The 18627-nt window shown below is 51.8% G+C and overlaps 1 protein-coding gene across 1 annotated transcript; it reads left to right on the forward strand.

The window, feature by feature from the left end:
* The first annotated feature begins 10505 nt into the window (after positions 1-10505).
* MMP9 (matrix metallopeptidase 9) lies at positions 10506-17539 on the forward strand. Its single transcript, XM_090286497.1, has 13 exons — positions 10506-10717; positions 11207-11439; positions 11780-11928; positions 12189-12317; positions 12407-12580; positions 12826-12999; positions 13355-13531; positions 13656-13811; positions 14638-14944; positions 15065-15204; positions 15546-15696; positions 15789-15892; positions 17224-17539. Exons 1-13 carry the CDS (start codon positions 10580-10582, stop codon positions 17340-17342), a joined length of 2151 nt encoding a protein of 716 aa, XP_090142623.1. The 5' UTR covers positions 10506-10579; the 3' UTR covers positions 17343-17539.
* The last annotated feature ends 1088 nt before the right edge of the window (positions 17540-18627 follow it).

Here is an 18627-nt window from a genome sequence, read left to right on the forward strand (position 1 = left end):
GGCAAACTCCTCTTCACTCTTCAGAACCTGGTTCAGGCGTTGTTCCTGCTAAAGCCTCCCCTGACCTCTTACCTCTCCCCTATAGAGTTCATCACCCCCTCTTCCAGTATGCAGACTCTGGAGCCGGACTGCCTGGGTTTGAATCCCTATACTGCCCCTTAATAATAGCTGTGTTACTTTGGGCAAGTTACTTAACATCTCTGTGCCTCTCTTTCTTCATCTGTGAAATGGGAAAGATAGCGCCCACCTCACTGGGTAGTTGTGAGGATTAAATGAGTTAATACATATAAATACTTACGTCAGTGCCTGGCATATATTATGAGCTTAAAAAAAAGAGGCCGACTAGTATTACTATTATTTTTCTATGGTTAAGAAATACCTACAAACGCAGTGAACACAGCAGATAAGGATCGTGCTCTCAGCCCGACCTCAGTCTGCAGGGAGAGATATATGACGAGGCAGGAAGTCCACTCTGATTAGGAAAAAGGCCACAATGAGGGAAGTGGTTGGTCCAGGGGGGCCATGGGAGCACGGAAGAGCCTCTTTCTCAGGTTGGGGTGGTCAGCAGCATTTGTCTGGAAGAAATGGCGCCTCAGCTGAAATCTGAAATCTGACTATGATATAGCCAGGGGGAGGGCGGAGAGGGGCAGCGTGGGTTGGGGGGGTGTTGAGGCAGGGGGAACCGAGAGCACAAAAGGTCGGAGGCCAGAGCAGGGCATGTTCCCAGACGTGAGAGGCTGGAGGAATGAAGGAACAGAGTGGGAGGACGGCTTAGCCCAGACAACAGTTGATGAACGCATGTCTCTGTGGTCTGTCCCCCTTCCTGCTTTGTGAGCTTTTACAGGTCGAAGCCCACGCCTCCTTCCCTTCTGGATGCCCCACACGGAGCAGCCAGCCTGACGCTCAGCGGAGCCTCCGCACCTGTTTGCTGAAGGGAACCGAGAGAGGAGAAAAGTGGCCTTTCTCTCCAGAGTGTGGTCTCCAGCGACCTTTTCATTTGTTTACACCTGTCAGTGAGGCATTCTTAATACCTTGGGAAGTCAAGTTCAGTTGTTAGTTCAGAATTGTCATCTGCGCTGCATCCTGCAGTCCTGTGAGTTGAATGGTTCTGTCGGGACAAAGTCAAGTTTCTGAGCCAACAAGGTGACCACAGGTCCCGCTCCTGTGGATAAACTTTCAAACTGCAGGGCCCATATGGATTGCCTGGGGTCTGTGTAGGTAATACATATCCTGATTCAGGGGGTCTGGGGCCCAGCCCACCGGAGAGTCTGCATTTCTAACAAGCTCCCAGGTGGTGCAGATGCTACAGGTCCCTGAATCACACACTGTGACATGAATCACACTTTGAAGAGTAAGGTGCTAGGCAACACCACAGTTTTTCCTTGCCCTCATTGCAATGGTGACGGTGAAAGCAGGTGGGAACCAGGCTCTGAAGGGCCCTGGATGCCAGGCTAAGGAGTTCGGTCTTCACTCTGGAGACACTAGGGAGCTATGGAGGCTCTCTGAGCGCAGTCAGGGGTTGCTGGCCAAGGAGATGCATCTGGGGCCAGGAGCCGGGTCCTGGAGGGCTGCACTATTTACTACCAGGCAAGAAGTGGCAGGGCTGGAGCTCGCGCAGTGAGGGGTGGGACTGCAGAGGAATAATGGGGTTATGGACTGAATTGTGCCCCTCCCCCCATTCATATGTTGAAGTCCTAAGCGCTCCCAAAGCTCAGAATGTGACTGTGTTTGGAGATAGGGTCTTTGGAGAGGTGAGTACATTAAAACAAGGTCATTGGAGCAGATCTTAATCCAGTAGGACTGGTGTCTTTATAAGAAGAAATGAGGACACAGACATGCACAGAGGGACGACCACGTAAAGACAAGGGGAGAAGATGGCCATCTACACACCAGGGACATGGGCCTCCCGAGAAACCAACCTGATTGACACATTGATCTTAAATGTCCAGCCTCCAGAAATGTGAGGGAATAAAGCTCTGCTGTTTAAGCCTCCCATCCCCCTCCCCAGTGTGTGGTACTTTGTTACGGCAGCCCTAGCAGACTAATACAGAGAGGATGGATTTAAGGAGATGAACCAGGTTGTCAACTGTTTGGATGACATGGAGGGGAGAGGACACACTCTAGGATTAATACATACGGTTTGGAAGTTAGAAAGACCAGGGAGGAGAGAGTGCCTTGAAGGGAAGCTGGAGGGGGCGCTTAGAGGGAAGAGCAGGGCTGGAGAGGAGCAGATTTGGACCAGGTTGCCTGGGAAGTGCCCTAGGACCTTCAGGAGGCTTGCGTCAAAGTCAGACCCTTAGGCAGTTGAGGCAAAGGAACAGAATGGTCCTTGTGTCAGTTGTGGCCCATGGTGGCAAGCAGTCAGAACTGGTTTGGGCTAACTTAAGCAAAAAGAAAGACATTGACTAGGTTCCTGGAGGCTCCCAATAGAGATGGGAGGCCTTGATGTCAGACTAGGAAAGTGAGCTTCAGGCAAGGAAGCTGGTCAGCTGTGAGCATGGCCAGAACCATGCAGCAGGGACACCTGTGTACACTCTCGAGGCTGCTGGACTCCCAGGGCCACCTCCCACTTGCACCCGTTAGTGGATTCCTTCCCAGCCTGGGAAGGGGCCTAGGAAAGATATTCCATTACTGGGAAACCAAACAAAGACATGGCTCCCATCACCAGGTAATGAAGGAACTGATTATTCCCATTGTAACAATAAGGAGACCGAGGGGGAAAAAGGCATTAAACCGAGGTCATACGGTTCAAACCAGGTCTGTTGGATTCCAGCACCCAGCCCCTTCCACTGCACCAGCTGTCACCTGGTAGGCGCTTCATGGAGCCCAAGGCTGAACCTGGGAGAGCCTTCTAAGTGGTCTCCAAGCCAGGCCCCTTGTCAGGCTGGGAAGGAATCTCACCTGTCCCCTGAAAGCAGGGCTCCCTCACCCTGTCTACTGGTGCTCCCCAGCTTTTCCCACTGGAGAATCCCCAAATTGCCTCTCATCAGGAACAGGGCTAACACTGCTGGTTCCAGAGCTCTGGAGGCTTCGAATGCGTCCCCTCCGCAGCCTTCCCGAAGCTTCCGCCGGGCCTGGGCCATCTTTCCTTTAATCCCAGCGCCTGGCTTCAGGTAGATCAGACTCCGCGCTGCGTGAGGTTTCAACACATCTCAGCAGGCTTTGTGAATACATTAGTTTTATTGTTGCCTAACATGCCACAGGGGTGGAGAGGCGGCAGGAGCGGGCGCTGGAACTCAATATGCAAATCTATGCAGATCGCACCTAAATGAGGGTGTCCCAGGATTAATGGGAAGAAAAGGCAATCAGAGCAGGCCAGGGGCGCTGCAGCATTTCGCCTTGAAAACGGCTCTCTCGGGAGGGTGTCTTGCGCTGTGTTTCAGACCATGTTCTTTGAAGCAATGTCTCTCTGCAGCACAGGGGAAGGAAGAGCTGCGGAAATTGGTTCTGGAGATTTCCTGGCAAAATGTTCTCAATTGCTTCAACTATTTTGGGGTGAGTTGGGGGGAGGGGGTAGAATCGCAGTGCCCCTCGGACCTCAGAGGCTGTCTCTGTCACTGATTTCTACCCCAGGGGAGCTTGCTAACATCCAATTCTGGGCCCCACTGATCACTGAATCAGAATCTCTTGAGAATCTGTATGTATATATATATATATATATTTTAAAGTCCTCAGCCTTGGGAAATACTGATGCAAACCAGTTCTTAATCTGGAGTCTCTTACAGGTTTCAGGGGCCCTGAAGGGCAGTGTTTTCAATCAGGCTGCAGAGGAATCACGGGAGCTTTAGAAAAAGCCCCAGGCTGTACCCCAGACCAGTGGAGTCAGAATCTCTGGGGGAGGGGGTGAAACCCAGGCATCACTATTCAAAAGAAAATCCTCAGTATCCTCATAGACATTCGTTATGCCTGTGTTCTCTTTGAGGCTGTATTTAGCTCCAGGCCCTCCACCCCATGGTGTGAGTTTCAGGTGCCTTTCTTTCTAGGGAGGGGACTGTTGTCAGGGCTGATGTTCAGCTTGTGTGCACTAGTACAGAAGCGCTGGTTGTCAAATACCGAAATGTTTCCCTACCCTTTGGTAACAGGTGTTGCTTTAAACCTTCTTAGTGCCCCAGAGCCCTAGCTTCTGCGCCCAGGCCCTTAGGGTTGCAGATCCAGGACAGGAGGGATTAATGATCCCCCTCCCCCTACACTCCACCACCCCTAGCTCTTTGGACTGACTCAGTTCTGATTGGTCAGGGTCTCTGAAATCCTGGTCGTTAAATATTTGATGGTCAGCCCTGGCTGTAAAGTGGTGAGGGACACAGCTTTCCAGTCAGAAAGGCCTAGATTTTGATATTAGTTGTGTGACCTTGGGCAAGTGGCTTAATCTCTTTGAGCCTCAGTTTCTTCATCTGGAAATGGCATCAGAGGCATCTCCCCCCCCCCCCCCCCCCGCCTTAGGGTTGGGATGAAGCTTGACTAAAGCTGAGGTCTCAAACTTGAGCATGCACCAGAATCACTTGGCAGGCTTGGTAAAAAAAAAAGATGGCTGGCCCTGGCTGGTGTGACTCAATGGATTGAGCGCCGGCCTGCAAACCAAAGGGTCACCGGTTCGATTCCCAATCAGGGCCCACACCTGGTTTGAGGGACACATCCCCATTTTGGGGTGTGCGAGAGGCAACCACACATGAATGTTTCTCTCCCTCTTTTTCTCCCTCCCTTCCCCTCTCTCTAAAATTAAATAAATCTTAAAACAAAAACAAAGATGGCTGGGCCCCATCCAGAGGTGCGGAGTCAATAGTTCTGGGGTGAGGGCAGGCGAGGACCTGGCCCCGGAACTACATTTCAAGAACCACCAGAACTAGTAGATGCCTGAGAAAACATGCTGGCCAAGAACAGGGGTACAACCCAGGTTTGTAAAAGGGGCAAAGAAGTCATCAGTTGCCATGTGTGCAGTGTGGATATCTCCCTGCTGCTCCCACCAGCACAGACTGAATGACCACTAAATAGTTAACCTGTGATTTCTAAGGATTAGGGCCTCCCTCAGCTCTCCCCATTGTGAACAGGACCAGATTCTGACTTCCAGGGGCTGTGACCACTGAGAATATGGTCCCCTTCCCCATATGTCATCTAAAGTAAAACAGCACTAAACCCTGCAATGACCATAAAAGGAAGTCCAGAAGGAATCTGATTTTTCCCATGCTGGCTACTTTGATTTTTTCCCAAATATCAGAAACAATCTTTGTGGTGGCAAGGGATGAATAGGAGGAGCATAGAGGATTTTCAGGACAGTGAAATTATTCTGTATGATCACATAATGATGGTTACACGTCATTATGCATTTGTCCAAACCCACAGCATGTACAACACCGAGGGTGAGCCCTAAACTACGGACTATGGGTGAGTATGATATGTCATTGAAGTTTAATCAAGTGTAACAAATATACCACTCTGGTGAGGGATGCTGATAATGGGGTAGTCTGAGCATGTGTGGGGGGTAGGGGCCATATGGGAAATCTGTACTTTCCTCTTAATTCTGCTGTGAATCTAAAACTTCTCTAAGAAAAATAAACAGAAAAATTTTTTTAGCCGACTAAATGATCTTTTAAATGTGTGTTTTGGGGCTGCATCTGCTTTGCTGGGACCCCACGCATAGCCTTACCTGCCAGTGGGCAACCTGATGCCAAAGGAACTAGTCCCAGGCTCATTCCCCTTCCCCTCAACTGGCATATGTCTCCCTCCAAGCACCATCCCTTCTTGTGGACAAGAACTTCTCACCTTAAAGGAAACTGCCCTTGACTGTTCTCTGCCCCTTCCAGCCACCCTAATCTTTAATTTTCTCTCTTTTATCCTGGCTCCCCCTTTAACCTGACTTCCAGGCAACCCCCCCCCCCCCAGGCTGCTTCCCCCATTGACTTCCTTCTTGCCAGATCCAATGACCTGATATTAGCACGGGATTCAGAGTCAGAAGGCCTGGGTGGCAGCTCTGTCACTCACCAACTGTGTGACAGTAAACTGAAGCCCTTCTCTGGGCCTTGGGTCCATCACCTTGAAAATGGTTTACAATCTCTGCCTCCCATGAATGCCAAGGAGTTCTAAAAGCTCAGATTCGAAAACATTAAGAAGGTCGGCCATTAGGTGCAAATTAGACGTGATAAGGTACATGACATTGCTGGATGTCAAATACCCCCCACCCCCATGCATTGACTATTAGAATGATCACAGACTGAGGTTGCTGGATGCACATGCAGAATGTGGTAGGAAGAACAGGGTGCTGGTATCAGGTCTGGGTTAAGTCCCAGGTCTGTCCCTTGCTAGCTGTGTGGACTTGGGCAACTGCTTAAGCCTCACAGGTTCCTCACCCATAAAACGGGTTTATGAATCTGAATTTGTAAAGTTAACTAAGATCACAAGTCCTGATTTTTTTAAAAAAGATTTTATTTATTTATTTTTAGAGAGAGGGAGAGAAACATCAATGTGTGGTTGCCTCTCGCACGCCCCCAGCTGGGGACCTGGCCCACAACCCAGGCATGTGCCCTGACTGGGAATTGAACCCGCGACACTTCAGTTCACAGGCTGGCGCTCAATCCACTGAGCCACACCAGCCAGGGCATGAGTCCTGATTTTTAAAGGTGAGAGCACTAGAGTAACAGAATCATCATAGCCAACTTTTTTTCTGCATACTTACTATGCATTAAAAACTTTGCAGCATATAATCTCATTTAATCCCGCCCCAACCCTTTGAGTGAGGACTGTTCCCTCCTCATTTTACAGATGAGGAAATGGAGGCACAGAGAGACGAAGTGACTTGCCAAAGGTCACACAGTCAGAAGGAATAGGAGCTGGAATTTGAACCCAGGAGGTGAGGTCTGATTCCAAAGTCTATACTCTGGCTTCCTGTTGAAGGACCTCGGTACAGATAAGTGGGAGGTATGACAATATTATTAGGGCCTCTAAGAGTCAGCCTGGGAGTTGGCACCACCCTGGGGCTAGGGATGGCAGGTGTGTTTGTGGGTGGGGATGGGTACATGAGTGATGCTCTCCCCTGGGGAAATACCTTGCAATATACACACCTTTCTGCTTCATCCTAGACACAAGTGTCTTCTCAACATCCTGCCAGGGCCTCTCAGGCCTGGCTGCCCCTCCCCTCTGGCAAGTTTGGGAGAAACAGGCTTGGAGTTCCCCCATCCTACACAGGGGGAGAGATTCCTCATCTCGTGAGGCTGACCCCGGTGTGGGGGCCTGGAGTTACTAATAGCAGCCTGCAGGGCTGTGTCATCCAGCTGGTGACTCAGGGCTCCAGAATCAGACCCCTCCCCATCTGGAAGGGGCTTCCACCTGGGTGAGGGCCTTTAGAGTTCAAGCTATGACCCTGGTCAGGCTTAGAGGGTGCCCACCTGGGGGTGTATCCTGCTTCCTGCCTCCTCTCCCAGGGCCTTGGCTAAGCTGTGTTGTGGTATTGGAAGGAGGGGCTGGGGAAGTGGGGAAGGGGATGTGGTAACCAGAACCACTTCCTGACATTGCTCTGTTGAAAGCCAGGCTCTCCCCAAGTTCCCCTTGATGGGGGTTGAGGAGCTGGGGGTGGTGGTGAAGGAAGAAGTTGCGAGGGAGTGAGAAAAGGAGGCTTCTCGCTTGGATTGACTCCAGAAGTCAAGTTTTGAAGTTCCTGGTGGGATGTTCTTTCGCTGCTCTCAAATTGGTGAAAACAGCCAGCTGGCCCAGAGGCAATTATTTATAATTAGAGTAGCCCCAAGCACTTATTACCATGTGTCAGACACTTTATATCTGTTAACTCACTTGACCCTTATAACCCAACGAGGTAAGTAAGCACTATTACTACCCTTACAGATGGGGAAACTGACACTGACCAGTTATGTTGACTCCTCAGATCACACAGCAGGTCCATGTCAGAGCTGAGATTTTGAACTTAAGCAGCTTGTCTCTAGAGTGCAGACTCGTAGCTACCATTCCTTATTGCCCTCCACCCCCACCCCAGTCCCTTGGCTTGCTTTGTGACCTAGGAGAGGCAAATTTGCCACTCTGCATCTGCCTCAGGTTCCTCCTCTGCATGACGGGGGCAATTGGAGTAGGTAAGTAAAACTGTCTTTTGCGATGTTTGTCTCTCTGGTAATGAATTACTCATTTGATTTCTCCCCTCCTGGACTCTTTAAGCTCCATGGGCTCAGGACAACAGCTATCTTGGCCACTAGTGTTTTCTCAATTCTTAACACAATACCTGGCCTGTAAAAACTCAGCCAATATTTGTTGAGTAAGTGGTCTTTAAAGGTGTGAGGGTCATCATCAGTCATTTGAGTAAATGATGAAAGTCTTGGACCCTTTACATAGAAAAATCAACAGACATCAGTGGGGGTGACTTTGCCTCTCCCACTCAACCAGGGAACATTTGGCAATGTTTGGCAACATTTCTGGTTGTCACAACTGGCAGGGGGGAGGTGCTACTGGCATCTGGTGGGTGGAGGCTGGAGATTGTACTGCACATCCCGAAGCAAACAGGATGGCCTCCACAACAAAGAATTACCCGGCCCAAACATTAATAGTGCTAAATTTGAGAAATGTGACATATATTCATAGATCTGCCATATTTTGTGCAATTGATGGAAAGTTGGGGATGGTTCATGAATTCTTCTAAAGCCCATGTATGCTTGCAGATGAAGACCCTCTGGATTAAAGGATCCCTTTGTTTCCATCTCTAAAGTCATATTGCTCTGACCCACACTCTCAAGTATGGAATATAGTCTCCCTGGGTCCCTTGTCCCAACCTTTGATTCATAAAGGCCTAAGCCTCCTCTCTGGTCTTCAGTGGGTGCAGGGGAGAAGGGTCCAGGTTTTAAGTCTCCCCTCCCATATCCCATCCCCCTGCTCCCTTTGGCGATAACTCTTAGTTATCTCAGTTCCCTGTAAAAGGCCATAAACACGAAAAGCTTCAGAACTAGGGAGCCCTGGGCTTGAATCCTGGTTTTGTGATTAAATCACTGGGTGATTAAGGCAAGTTCCTTAACTGCTCTGAGTCTCAGTTTCCTCCCCTGGAAGTGGGAGGGGTACTTATTAAATCTGCCTCCCAGATGGTGGTGAAGCTGGGATGAGATGCTTTTAGAGAACTTATCACAGTACCCCACAGTAAATCTCCAACAAGTGCATTATTATTATGGCTCAGAGGTGAAGCAACTTGCCCAAGGTCACATAGCTGGGGAATGGCAGAGCTGGGACTGAAAACCAGGACTGTGTGACTCATTAATTAGTGAACTCTAAAGTTTCCAATTTCCTTTAAGAAAAGCTAATTGTCTCCACCTCACAGATTCATTTATTAGATAAGCATATAAAATGTCTGGCACAGAGAAAGACCTTTAAACAAAGCTTGTTGAATTTTTATTGTTGTCCTTCTCAAATAATGCCTCCAAGAGGGCAAAGGTGGATCCTGCCCCACAGTGGCTGGCTGGGAAGAAGAAAGGGAGGGAGGCTGCAGGTTTCTGGGCACAAGTAGGGATAATTGGAGCTGGAGCTGGTGGGGATGAAGCAAGATGGGAGAACTGAAAGGGCTCCTGGAGATTATCCTCCCCTTGTCTCCCATCCCTCCACCATCATTTTACAGTTGAAGAATCCAAAGCCCAGAGAGGGGAAGGCATTTACTCTAGATCACACAGCAGTTTCAAGCCCAAGACCCCAGTCTCCTGATTCCAAGTTGGAATCATGATTTTGGCCCACATAATTAAAAGCAATCATAGCCTGTTCTGTGAGGACTTGAAGCATACACTGTATTAAGTATCTTATGATCGCATTTTATCCTCACACCAATTTAGGGACAAAGAGCCCCTTTATACAGCTGAGGAAAGAAATTCAGAGTGGTGAGGACCTTTGTCCCAGGTACTAAAGGAAGAGTAAAGCCATGTCTACTGGCTTGCAGATGCCACAAATAAACTCCCCCCACTACTACCCTGAAGGAGTCAGCCCCTGAGGATTGGGGGTTGCTCTAGTGGAATTCCCCAATTCCTATCTAGCAGAGTCCACTCATTTTGAGCCAGGTGGAGCAGGGAGAGGAAGCTGAGTCAAGGCAGGCATCCAGGGAGGAGAAACGTGGGCAGAGCGAGCCTGAGTGTGTGGGAAGGGGCCCAAGGTGGGGTCTGACCAGGAAGGGGATCACTAGGTTCAGAAAAAGACCTCAGAGAATCTTCCATCCTCTTCCCCTTAGGCTGCCCACTTGGGGCCTTCAGGTGGAGGGTGCAGGGAGTCTTCTAGCGTGGCTCCCTCCCTCTCTTTCATAAAGTTCCCACACGCTGTGCAGTTTGCAAAACCGAACCTTCCCCTATGGGCCTGTGGTTTCCTGTGGGTCTCCGTAGGTCTGGGGTCCTGCCTGATTCAGCAATGGGGACTGCAGGCCACAGGGAGAGAGGAGGTGGTGTAAGCCCTTTCTTTGCCTTCTCACGCTGGGGCAGCCAACACACACACACACACACACACACACCATCCCCTGAGTCAGCCGCTGCTTGGTCTGTCTGGGAGGGGCGGGGTCACTGATTCAGTTAACTGCTCCTCCTTAAAGCCCCCACGAGGGCAGCTGCAGCCAGACACTGCTACCCTCACCATGAGCCCCTGGCTGTCCCTGGTCCTGGCGCTCCTGGTGCTGGGCTGCTGCTCTGCTGCCCCCAGACCACACCAGCCCATCACTGTGGTCTTCCCAGGAGAACTGCAAACCAATCTCACTGACAGACAGCTGGCAGAGGTAAACAAACACCTCAGTCTAGAGTGGGGATCCTAGGGAGGGCAAGTGATCTCAGGGGATACTTTGGGCCACACGGGGTAATGGGCATGCCTAGAGAGCAGAGGTGTTTAGGATCAGGCACTGGGAAAGAGCGGTGTCCTGTGGAGGCTCTGGGTATTGATGGCCAAGAATGGGTTAATGCGCGTTTCCTAGGTGGGCAGTGGGAAGTGGTGTTGGGGGAGCGTTGGGTTCTAGAGTAGGTATGGGCTGGCAGTGAACAGGGATAAACCCCAGGGGGCCTTGAGGTCAGCGTGGCCGGGAGCATCCAGGGCTGGGAGGCACTAAGCATGTCTACAGGGAGGGCAGATGCTTGGGTGCGCACAAGCAGTGATGTCGAGGGTACAATGCCTTGTTGAGAGTCCCTGAGCTCCTAGGGGAACGGAGCTCCCGCCCAGCAGGGAAGAGAAAGGGAGTGAGCGCTTTGGGATGTCTCTGCCCCTCTATCCACAGGCGTATCTGTCCCACTATGGCTACATCCACATTGCTGAGATAAGCGACAGAGAGCCGTCCTTGAGCGGGGCGCTGCGACGTTTGCAGAGGCGCCTGGCTCTGCCGCAGACTGGGGAGCTGGACGCCGCCACCCTGGAGGCTATCCGTGCCCCACGCTGTGGAGTCCCAGACATAGGCAGATTCCGGACCTTTGAGGGCGACCTCAAGTGGAAACACCAAAACATCACGTACTGGTGCGCGGTGGCGTCCCGCGGGGGCGGGAGGGGTGGGCTGCGGAGGCTGGTCTCCGCACTCTCAGGCGGCAGATGAACACCTCCTGTCTCAGACCCGCTAAACGTGCAGCCTGGGGCAAGCGGCTCCACCTCTGAGCCTCCGTTTCCCCTCTGGGAAAATGGGCCTCGCAATCTGAGTCCTCCTGCCAGGGCCATTGTGAGCTGGCGAAGGAAAAGTCCGTCTGACAGTGCTTTGTGGATGAAAGCCTGGAGCCCAAGTCGCTGAAACACGGGCTGTTGCTGCCGCCCCGGCTCCGGCCTCTTACTTCTGGCTGGACTCTGTCCTGCCTTTCTCCTGCAGGATCCAGAACTACTCAGAAGACCTGCCGCGCGACGTGATCGACGACGCCTTTGCGCGCGCCTTCGCGGTCTGGAGCGCGGTGACACCGCTCACCTTCACTCGCGTGTACGGCCTGGAAGCCGACATCGTCATCCAGTTTGGTGTAAAGGGTGAGAAAGCGAGAAGGGAAAAGCCAAGAGGGTCTGGGCGGGGACAGGAGAGGGAGCACCATGGAGAGAGCAGAGGGGGTACTGGACCCAGATTTCTTGTGCCTGTGCTCCCGGCCCTGGCCACCGCGTCCTGCGCGACCCGGCACAGCGCGGGACACAAGGCGGGATTTCAGCCCCCCACTCAGTCCAGGGTCCTTGGCTAGCCGACAGTCTGCACACCCGTACCCAGCTAACTCTCTTCTTCCCATCTGCCTGTTCAGAGCACGGAGACGGGTATCCCTTCGATGGGAAAGACGGGCTCCTGGCACACGCCTTTCCTCCCGGCCAGGGCATTCAGGGAGACGCCCACTTCGACGATGAAGAGTTGTGGTCTCTGGGCAAGGGCGTTGGTGAGATCCTGAGCCACCTCGAACCCCATTTCCCTTTCTTCTCACACCCATCACCATCCTCTCTGACCCTGGTCCCCCTCCTCCTGCAGTGGTTCCGACCTACTTTGGGAACGGGGATGGAGCGCCCTGCCACTTCCCCTTCACCTTCGATGGCCAATCCTACACCGCCTGCACCACAGACGGCCGCACCGACGACTTGCTCTGGTGCAGCACCACCGCGGACTTTGACACTGACCGTCGGTTCGGCTTCTGCCCCAGCGAGAGTGAGTTCGGGATTTTGAAGGGGATGGCGGGGGTGGTGGGATGGGGGGGGAGAAGGGCGGGGACTACAACTCGAGGTCCAGAACTCTGGGTTTTAATCCCAGCCCTTTCACTAGTGCTGTGCGAGCTACAAGTCACTCTCTTGTTCTCTGGGCCCAGTTTCCCCACCTGTGAAATGAGGGGAGGGGTGCAGTACAGGGGTGACCTGTGGGTCAATAAACTTGGGCTAATGCGTGGGCCTCCCCAGGACTCTATACGGAGCACGGCAATTCGGACGGCAAGCCCTGCGTGTTTCCGTTCACCTTCGACGGCCACTCCTACTCCGCCTGCACCACCGACGGCCGCTCCGACGGCTACCGCTGGTGCGCCACCACAGCCAACTACGACCAGGACAAGCTTTATGGCTTCTGCCCAACCCGAGGTACCTCTGCCCCACCTGCCGCATTCAGCATTGATCTTTAAAACGTTTCTCCTCCACCCATCAGTTTGTCTCTTCACTTGTTGTTGGTCCTCAGGGCCCACCAGACTCTGCCCACTCTCACCGCAGCCCCTCCCTCTGACTTCCAACAGCCGCTGCCTCATTCACAGGACTCAGCCTTTTAGCCTAGCCTGCTGCCTCTCCCAGTCCCCCGGCCTAACCTGGGCTCAGCCATACCCTGCATCGCCCCCTAGGCTTTAAAAGTGGTACCCAGATGTTCTAGCTCCTCCTTTGGCCCACCCCTGGCTCCTAATGGGACCCTCCCACTTGGCTCACTGGAGGCCCTTGGTCTCTTCAGTCGACTCCACAGTGACCGGCGGCAACTCGGCGGGGGAGCTGTGCGTGTTCCCCTTCACCTTCCTGGACAAGGAGTACTCGACCTGTACCAGGGAGGGCCGCAGGGATGGGCGCCTCTGGTGCGCCACCACCTCGAACTTCGACAGAGACAAGAAGTGGGGTTTCTGCCCAGACCAAGGTGGGCAGGCTTCCAAGGCTCTGGGGCTGTGGGCAGTGGGTGGGTGGTGGTGCTGGTGGCTTGTGGACAGCCAGGGATGGGAGCACGATCCAGGGCTCAGTCTCCAGCTCTGTCCTTCCTCCAGGATACAGCCTGTTCCTTGTGGCTGCTCATGAGTTTGGCCACGCCCTGGGCTTAGATCACTCAACTGTGCCAGAGGCGCTCATGTACCCCATGTACAGCTACACTGAGAAGCCCCCGCTGCATGAGGACGACGTGAAGGGCATCCAGAGTCTGTATGGTAAGGTTTCATGGCATGGACAGAAGGAGGAGAAGGAAGGGTGTAGAATGGGGTGGGAGGCATTGGGACCTCAGCATCTCCCTGTGAAGGAGCCTGGGTCTAGTGGGTGTAACTGCTGCAGGGTCAGTGCTCAGAGATGGTGGTCAATAGCCCAGACTCCGAATGAGACAGATGTGGGTTCAAAAGCCAGTTCAGCCACTTCCTGGCCAGGTGGCCTGGGATACATTAGTTTGCTGGCAATTTCCTCATCTGTAAAGTGGGGCTAATAATAGCACCTGCTTCACAGGGTTATTAAGAGGTTTAAATGAGTTAGAATAATGCCTGGCATATAGTAAGCACCATACAAGTGTTTGATATTTTTACTGTTACTATCACTCATCGTTAGTATTATTTCTTCATTTTAAAAAACGGGGATTTTAAGAAATCTACTTCACAGGTTTTTTTTTTTTTTTGACGATAACACAAGCTAAATGTGAGTTCATAAAGCTTTTAGCACTATGTTTGGCACTCAGTTTGAATGTTCAAAAACTACTTCTCTCCCATCTGCAGGATGGGGGGTGGGTGGGGGTGTCCCTGCCTGTCTTATGTTTATAGGGCTGGGGCCTGACCCAGGGATCAGATAACTATGGTGTGAATGAAAGGTGAGTGTAGGAAATGATGAGGCCGCCCTGTGCTTTGGGTTGGGGGCAGGGAAAAGCAAGCTCCAGCACCTAAAGTGAGGACAGTGAGTGCCAGGGGGGACATCTGATAGGCTTTGGGGAGTAGATAGTCCACAGGCACAGAGGTATGCAGGAATAGGGGTGTCTCATCCAGTGTTTCTTTTTAGGTTCTGGCCCTAAACCTGAACCACAGCCTCCAACCACTACGCCTGAAACCCAGCCCACCGCTCCCCCTACGGTCTGCACCACTGGTCCTCCCACTGCCCGCCCCTCAGAGACCCCCACCGCTGGCCCCACTGGCCCCCCTTCAGCTGGCCCCACAGATGCCCCCACTGCGGTCCCCACGGGTCCCCCCACTGCTGGCCCTTCTGCAGCCCCTACAGCATCTTTGGATCCAGCAGATAATGTCTGCAATGTGAACATCTTCGATGCCATTGCAGAGATCGGGAATTATCTGCATTTATTCAAGGATGGGTGAGGGGCAGGGGTGTGTGGCGAGGAGGGGGTTTGGAGGGAGGACCACCCTGTCCCCCCCCCCCCCACTGGCCTTTGGTTCAGGGTTCAGTGCGCTGCTGTTCCTTTTCACATTCCCAGGAAGTACTGGCGATTCCCTAAGGCTCAGCGACGCCAGGTGCAGGGCCCCTTCCTTATCAGGAACACGTGGCCTGCGCTACCCTCCAAGCTGGATTCTGCCTTTGAGGAGCCGCTCACCAAGAAGATTTTCTTTTTCTCTGGTTAGTTCCCTCCTTTTCCCCTTCCCCTCCTCACCACATCAATCCAGGAGGACCGAGAGACCGAGGATAGTCCAGAAAACTTTAAGGTGCGGATTTTAAAAAATGCGCCCCCTCCTGGCCGGTGCAATTTAGCGAGTTCAGCAAGTTTAGCGGGGGCTGAATTTCAGCTCCCTTAGTCATCCAACCCTTGCACAATCGTACCGAGCGTCTCTGTTCCCGCGAACAGAGGCTGCGGGCACACCAGGTTCCGAAAGAGCTTGCTGGATTTTCCCTTTTGACAGCCCTGGAGAATGTGTACCTTCTCCCTGCCCCCAGGCCGATGTGAACCTTCTCCCCTGCAGGGCGCCAAGTGTGGGTCTACACAGGCGCGTCGGTGCTAGGCCCGAGGCGCCTGGACAAGCTGGGCTTGGGCCGAGAGGTGACCCAAGTCACTGGGGCTCTCCCGCACGGCGCGGGTAAGGTGCTGCTGTTCAGCAGAGAGACGTTCTGGAGGTGAGAGCCACGGGGACCGTCGGCAGGGGGAGCCCCAGCGCCATGCTCCTGCCCGCCGGCTCAGCACCTGTCTCCTCGCCGCCTTCCTGCAGGTTCGACGTGAAGACGCAGACCGTGGATCCCAAGAGCGCCACCCCTGTGGACCAGATGTTCCCCGGGGTGCCCTTAAACACGCACGACATCTTCCAGTTCCAAGGTGATGGCCGCAGACGGGGCTTACGGCAGGGTTTTTCTCCGAGACGCCTCTTCCCATGCTAGGCTCCCCTGCCTTAGAGATTGGTCAAATTCCGAGCGAGAAAGAAAAAGCCCCCGGTGATTGAGGCCAATATCGCAGCACAGTTACAGAGGCAGGGACCTTTCCCAGATCACCCAGGGGACACAGGGGAACAACCAGAATTAGGATCCAGATACTCTGCCTTCCCAGCTGAAAGCTCTTTCCCCTTACAATACAGGACACATAGTTTGCAGGAAGGCTCATTGCTTTATTACACAATATTTGCCAGGCACTGTGCTGCCACTGGGGATATAGTGATAAATAAGGCGATTCGTCGCTGTGTGTCTTTGGGCAAGTCACTGCTACTCACGGAGCCTGCTCCCTCACCTGGAAAATCGAGATAGCTGGAGTCATACTTACTTTCTCTTTTTCACTGCTCACATCCAATCAGTTGACAAGTTCTGTTGATTCTACTGCCGAGATATTTACTTTCACTATCTCCTTTGCAAACACCCTAGTCCAGGCCATCCTGGTCGTCCCATATTGTTAATGTATTCTCTGGGAGTAGGGAGGGGTTAGGAGTGGAAGGCAATAGTCTTGGGGGTGACTCCAGACATATTCCAAGGTCAAAGAAACTCCCAGGAGCTGACCCTTCCTCCTGCCCCCATTACTCCCTCTGCTTGCTCCACCCACACTGGCCTTCTGGCTGCTCTTTCAACACATCAAGGTCGGTCCTCGCTTGGGGCTTGTGTGCCAGTTGTTCTCTCTGCCTGGAAGGCTTTTCCCCCCCAGATTGTTGCCTGGCTGCCTCCCTCTCATCCTTCAGGTCTCAGTACTAAAGTCACCTTTTCAAAGAGGCCTTCTCTGACCCTCATTATCTATTCCCTTGCTTTTGTTTCCTCTTCACTGTCAAAACCAATCTCATTCATTTATTTACATGTTTGCTTGTTAATCATCTGTCTGACCCCACTAGAGTGAAAGCACCAAAAGAACTGAGATCATGCCTGCAATTTTTTCCCCCTGTATCCCCAGGGTTTCTAACAGTGCTTGGCATGATAAAGATTTGTTGAATGAATACATGAATGAATGGGTTTGTTGAATGAATAAATGTTGAATGAATTGTCAAGAGCACCTACTGTGTGCCAGGCTCTGTGCCACACTTTGCGCATTGGTGTCTGTGCCCTCTAGCATCTCTGGGGGAAATGAAAGTGTCATATAAAAACCTTGGAAAGATCTAGAAAGGGCTCCTGTGTTCTGTATGTATATGTGGGAGGTTTGGAATCACCCCACTTATACCTGCCTCTCCCCTGCAGAGAAAGCTTACTTCTGCCAGGACCGCTTCTATTGGCGTGTGAGTTCCCAGAGTGAGGTGAACCAGGTGGACGAAGTGGGCTATGTGACCTTCGATATCCTGCAGTGCCCTGAGACCTAAGCTCCCCATCCTGCTTCAGCAGTACAGTGTGGGTCCCCATGGGGACTATGCTGATGGAGAAGGGGCCAGTTTGCCGGATACAAACTGGTGGGTCTGTTCTGAAGGACAAAGGATGAGTGGGGGTGGGCTGGGCCCTCTCATCCCACCTTCCTTTTTTGTTGGAATGTGTTCAATAAACTTGGATTCTCTAACCTTGAGATTTATTTATATTTGTATGCACATATGTATGTATGTATGTATTTAACAAATAGAGTGCTTACTATGTGCCGGGCAGTTTCTAGGTACTTCATAAATATTAACATATGCGATTCTTCCTATTGGGAAAGTATAATGTGATTATTCCTGTTTCATAGATGAGGCAGTGGCCAGTTATTCATCAAACATTTATTGAGCACCTACATGGAGCCAGGCGCTGTGCTGGGCACTGGGGATAGAGAGGGATGAATTGAACTATATTTCTGTCCTCAAGGACCTCTGTCAGTGGTCCTCAGACTTTAGGGTGCACAGAAGTACCCTTAGAACTTGCTTAAGATGCAGACTCCAGGCTGTGCCCCCAGAGAGTCTAACTCAGTTACAAGACTGATTCTGTGACTGGTGGGGATGGGATCACAGTTGGAGAGTATTCAGTATGTGACCCTTTATCCTAAAGATGTGTGTGTGTGTGTGTGTGTGTGTGTGATTCTGTGTGTTGTGCTTGCAGTCAGGGAAGATTTTCCAGTCAGGATGACAGCTGAACTTGTGCTGAATTTGGGAGCATGAGCAAGGGTTTCTTCTTGCAGAAGTAGGACTGTCTTCTAGGAGAGTTATGTACCAAGAACCTAAAGGTGCTTACTCTCTAACCCTCACACACGTGTACAGAACAACACATAGAAGGATGTTGACTGTGCCATTGTTTGTACAGTGAGAAACTGGAAACAACCTAAGTGCTCAGGGGTAAGACAGTGGGAAAATAAAATATGGACTATGTGCACGATGATAGTGCACCTGATAGTTAACAGCAAACATGTTTAGGTATTAGGTCGTAGGGTCTAGAGATACAGGCACAGGCTTTAACTAAATGTTTCCATCGCTTTTGTTGTCATGTAGCTTATAGTCAAAGACATGGAAAATATGTTAATTATGTCCTAGGGGCCTGACTGGAAAGCATGTTCCAGGAAAAATGTTTAAAAGGACACTTTGCTTGAGATAACAGATGAATGTAGCTAGTCAAGCACAAAACAAACACTGGCAGCTTAAACAATAACAGAGGTCACAAGACACTTAGTTTCTGCCTTTTGCTTTAAAG

Source organism: Furipterus horrens, unplaced genomic scaffold (genome assembly GCF_987537825.1).
Source record: "Furipterus horrens unplaced genomic scaffold, mFurHor1.1.pri manual_scaffold_8, whole genome shotgun sequence".
Classification (NCBI taxonomy): domain Eukaryota; kingdom Metazoa; phylum Chordata; class Mammalia; order Chiroptera; family Furipteridae; genus Furipterus; species Furipterus horrens.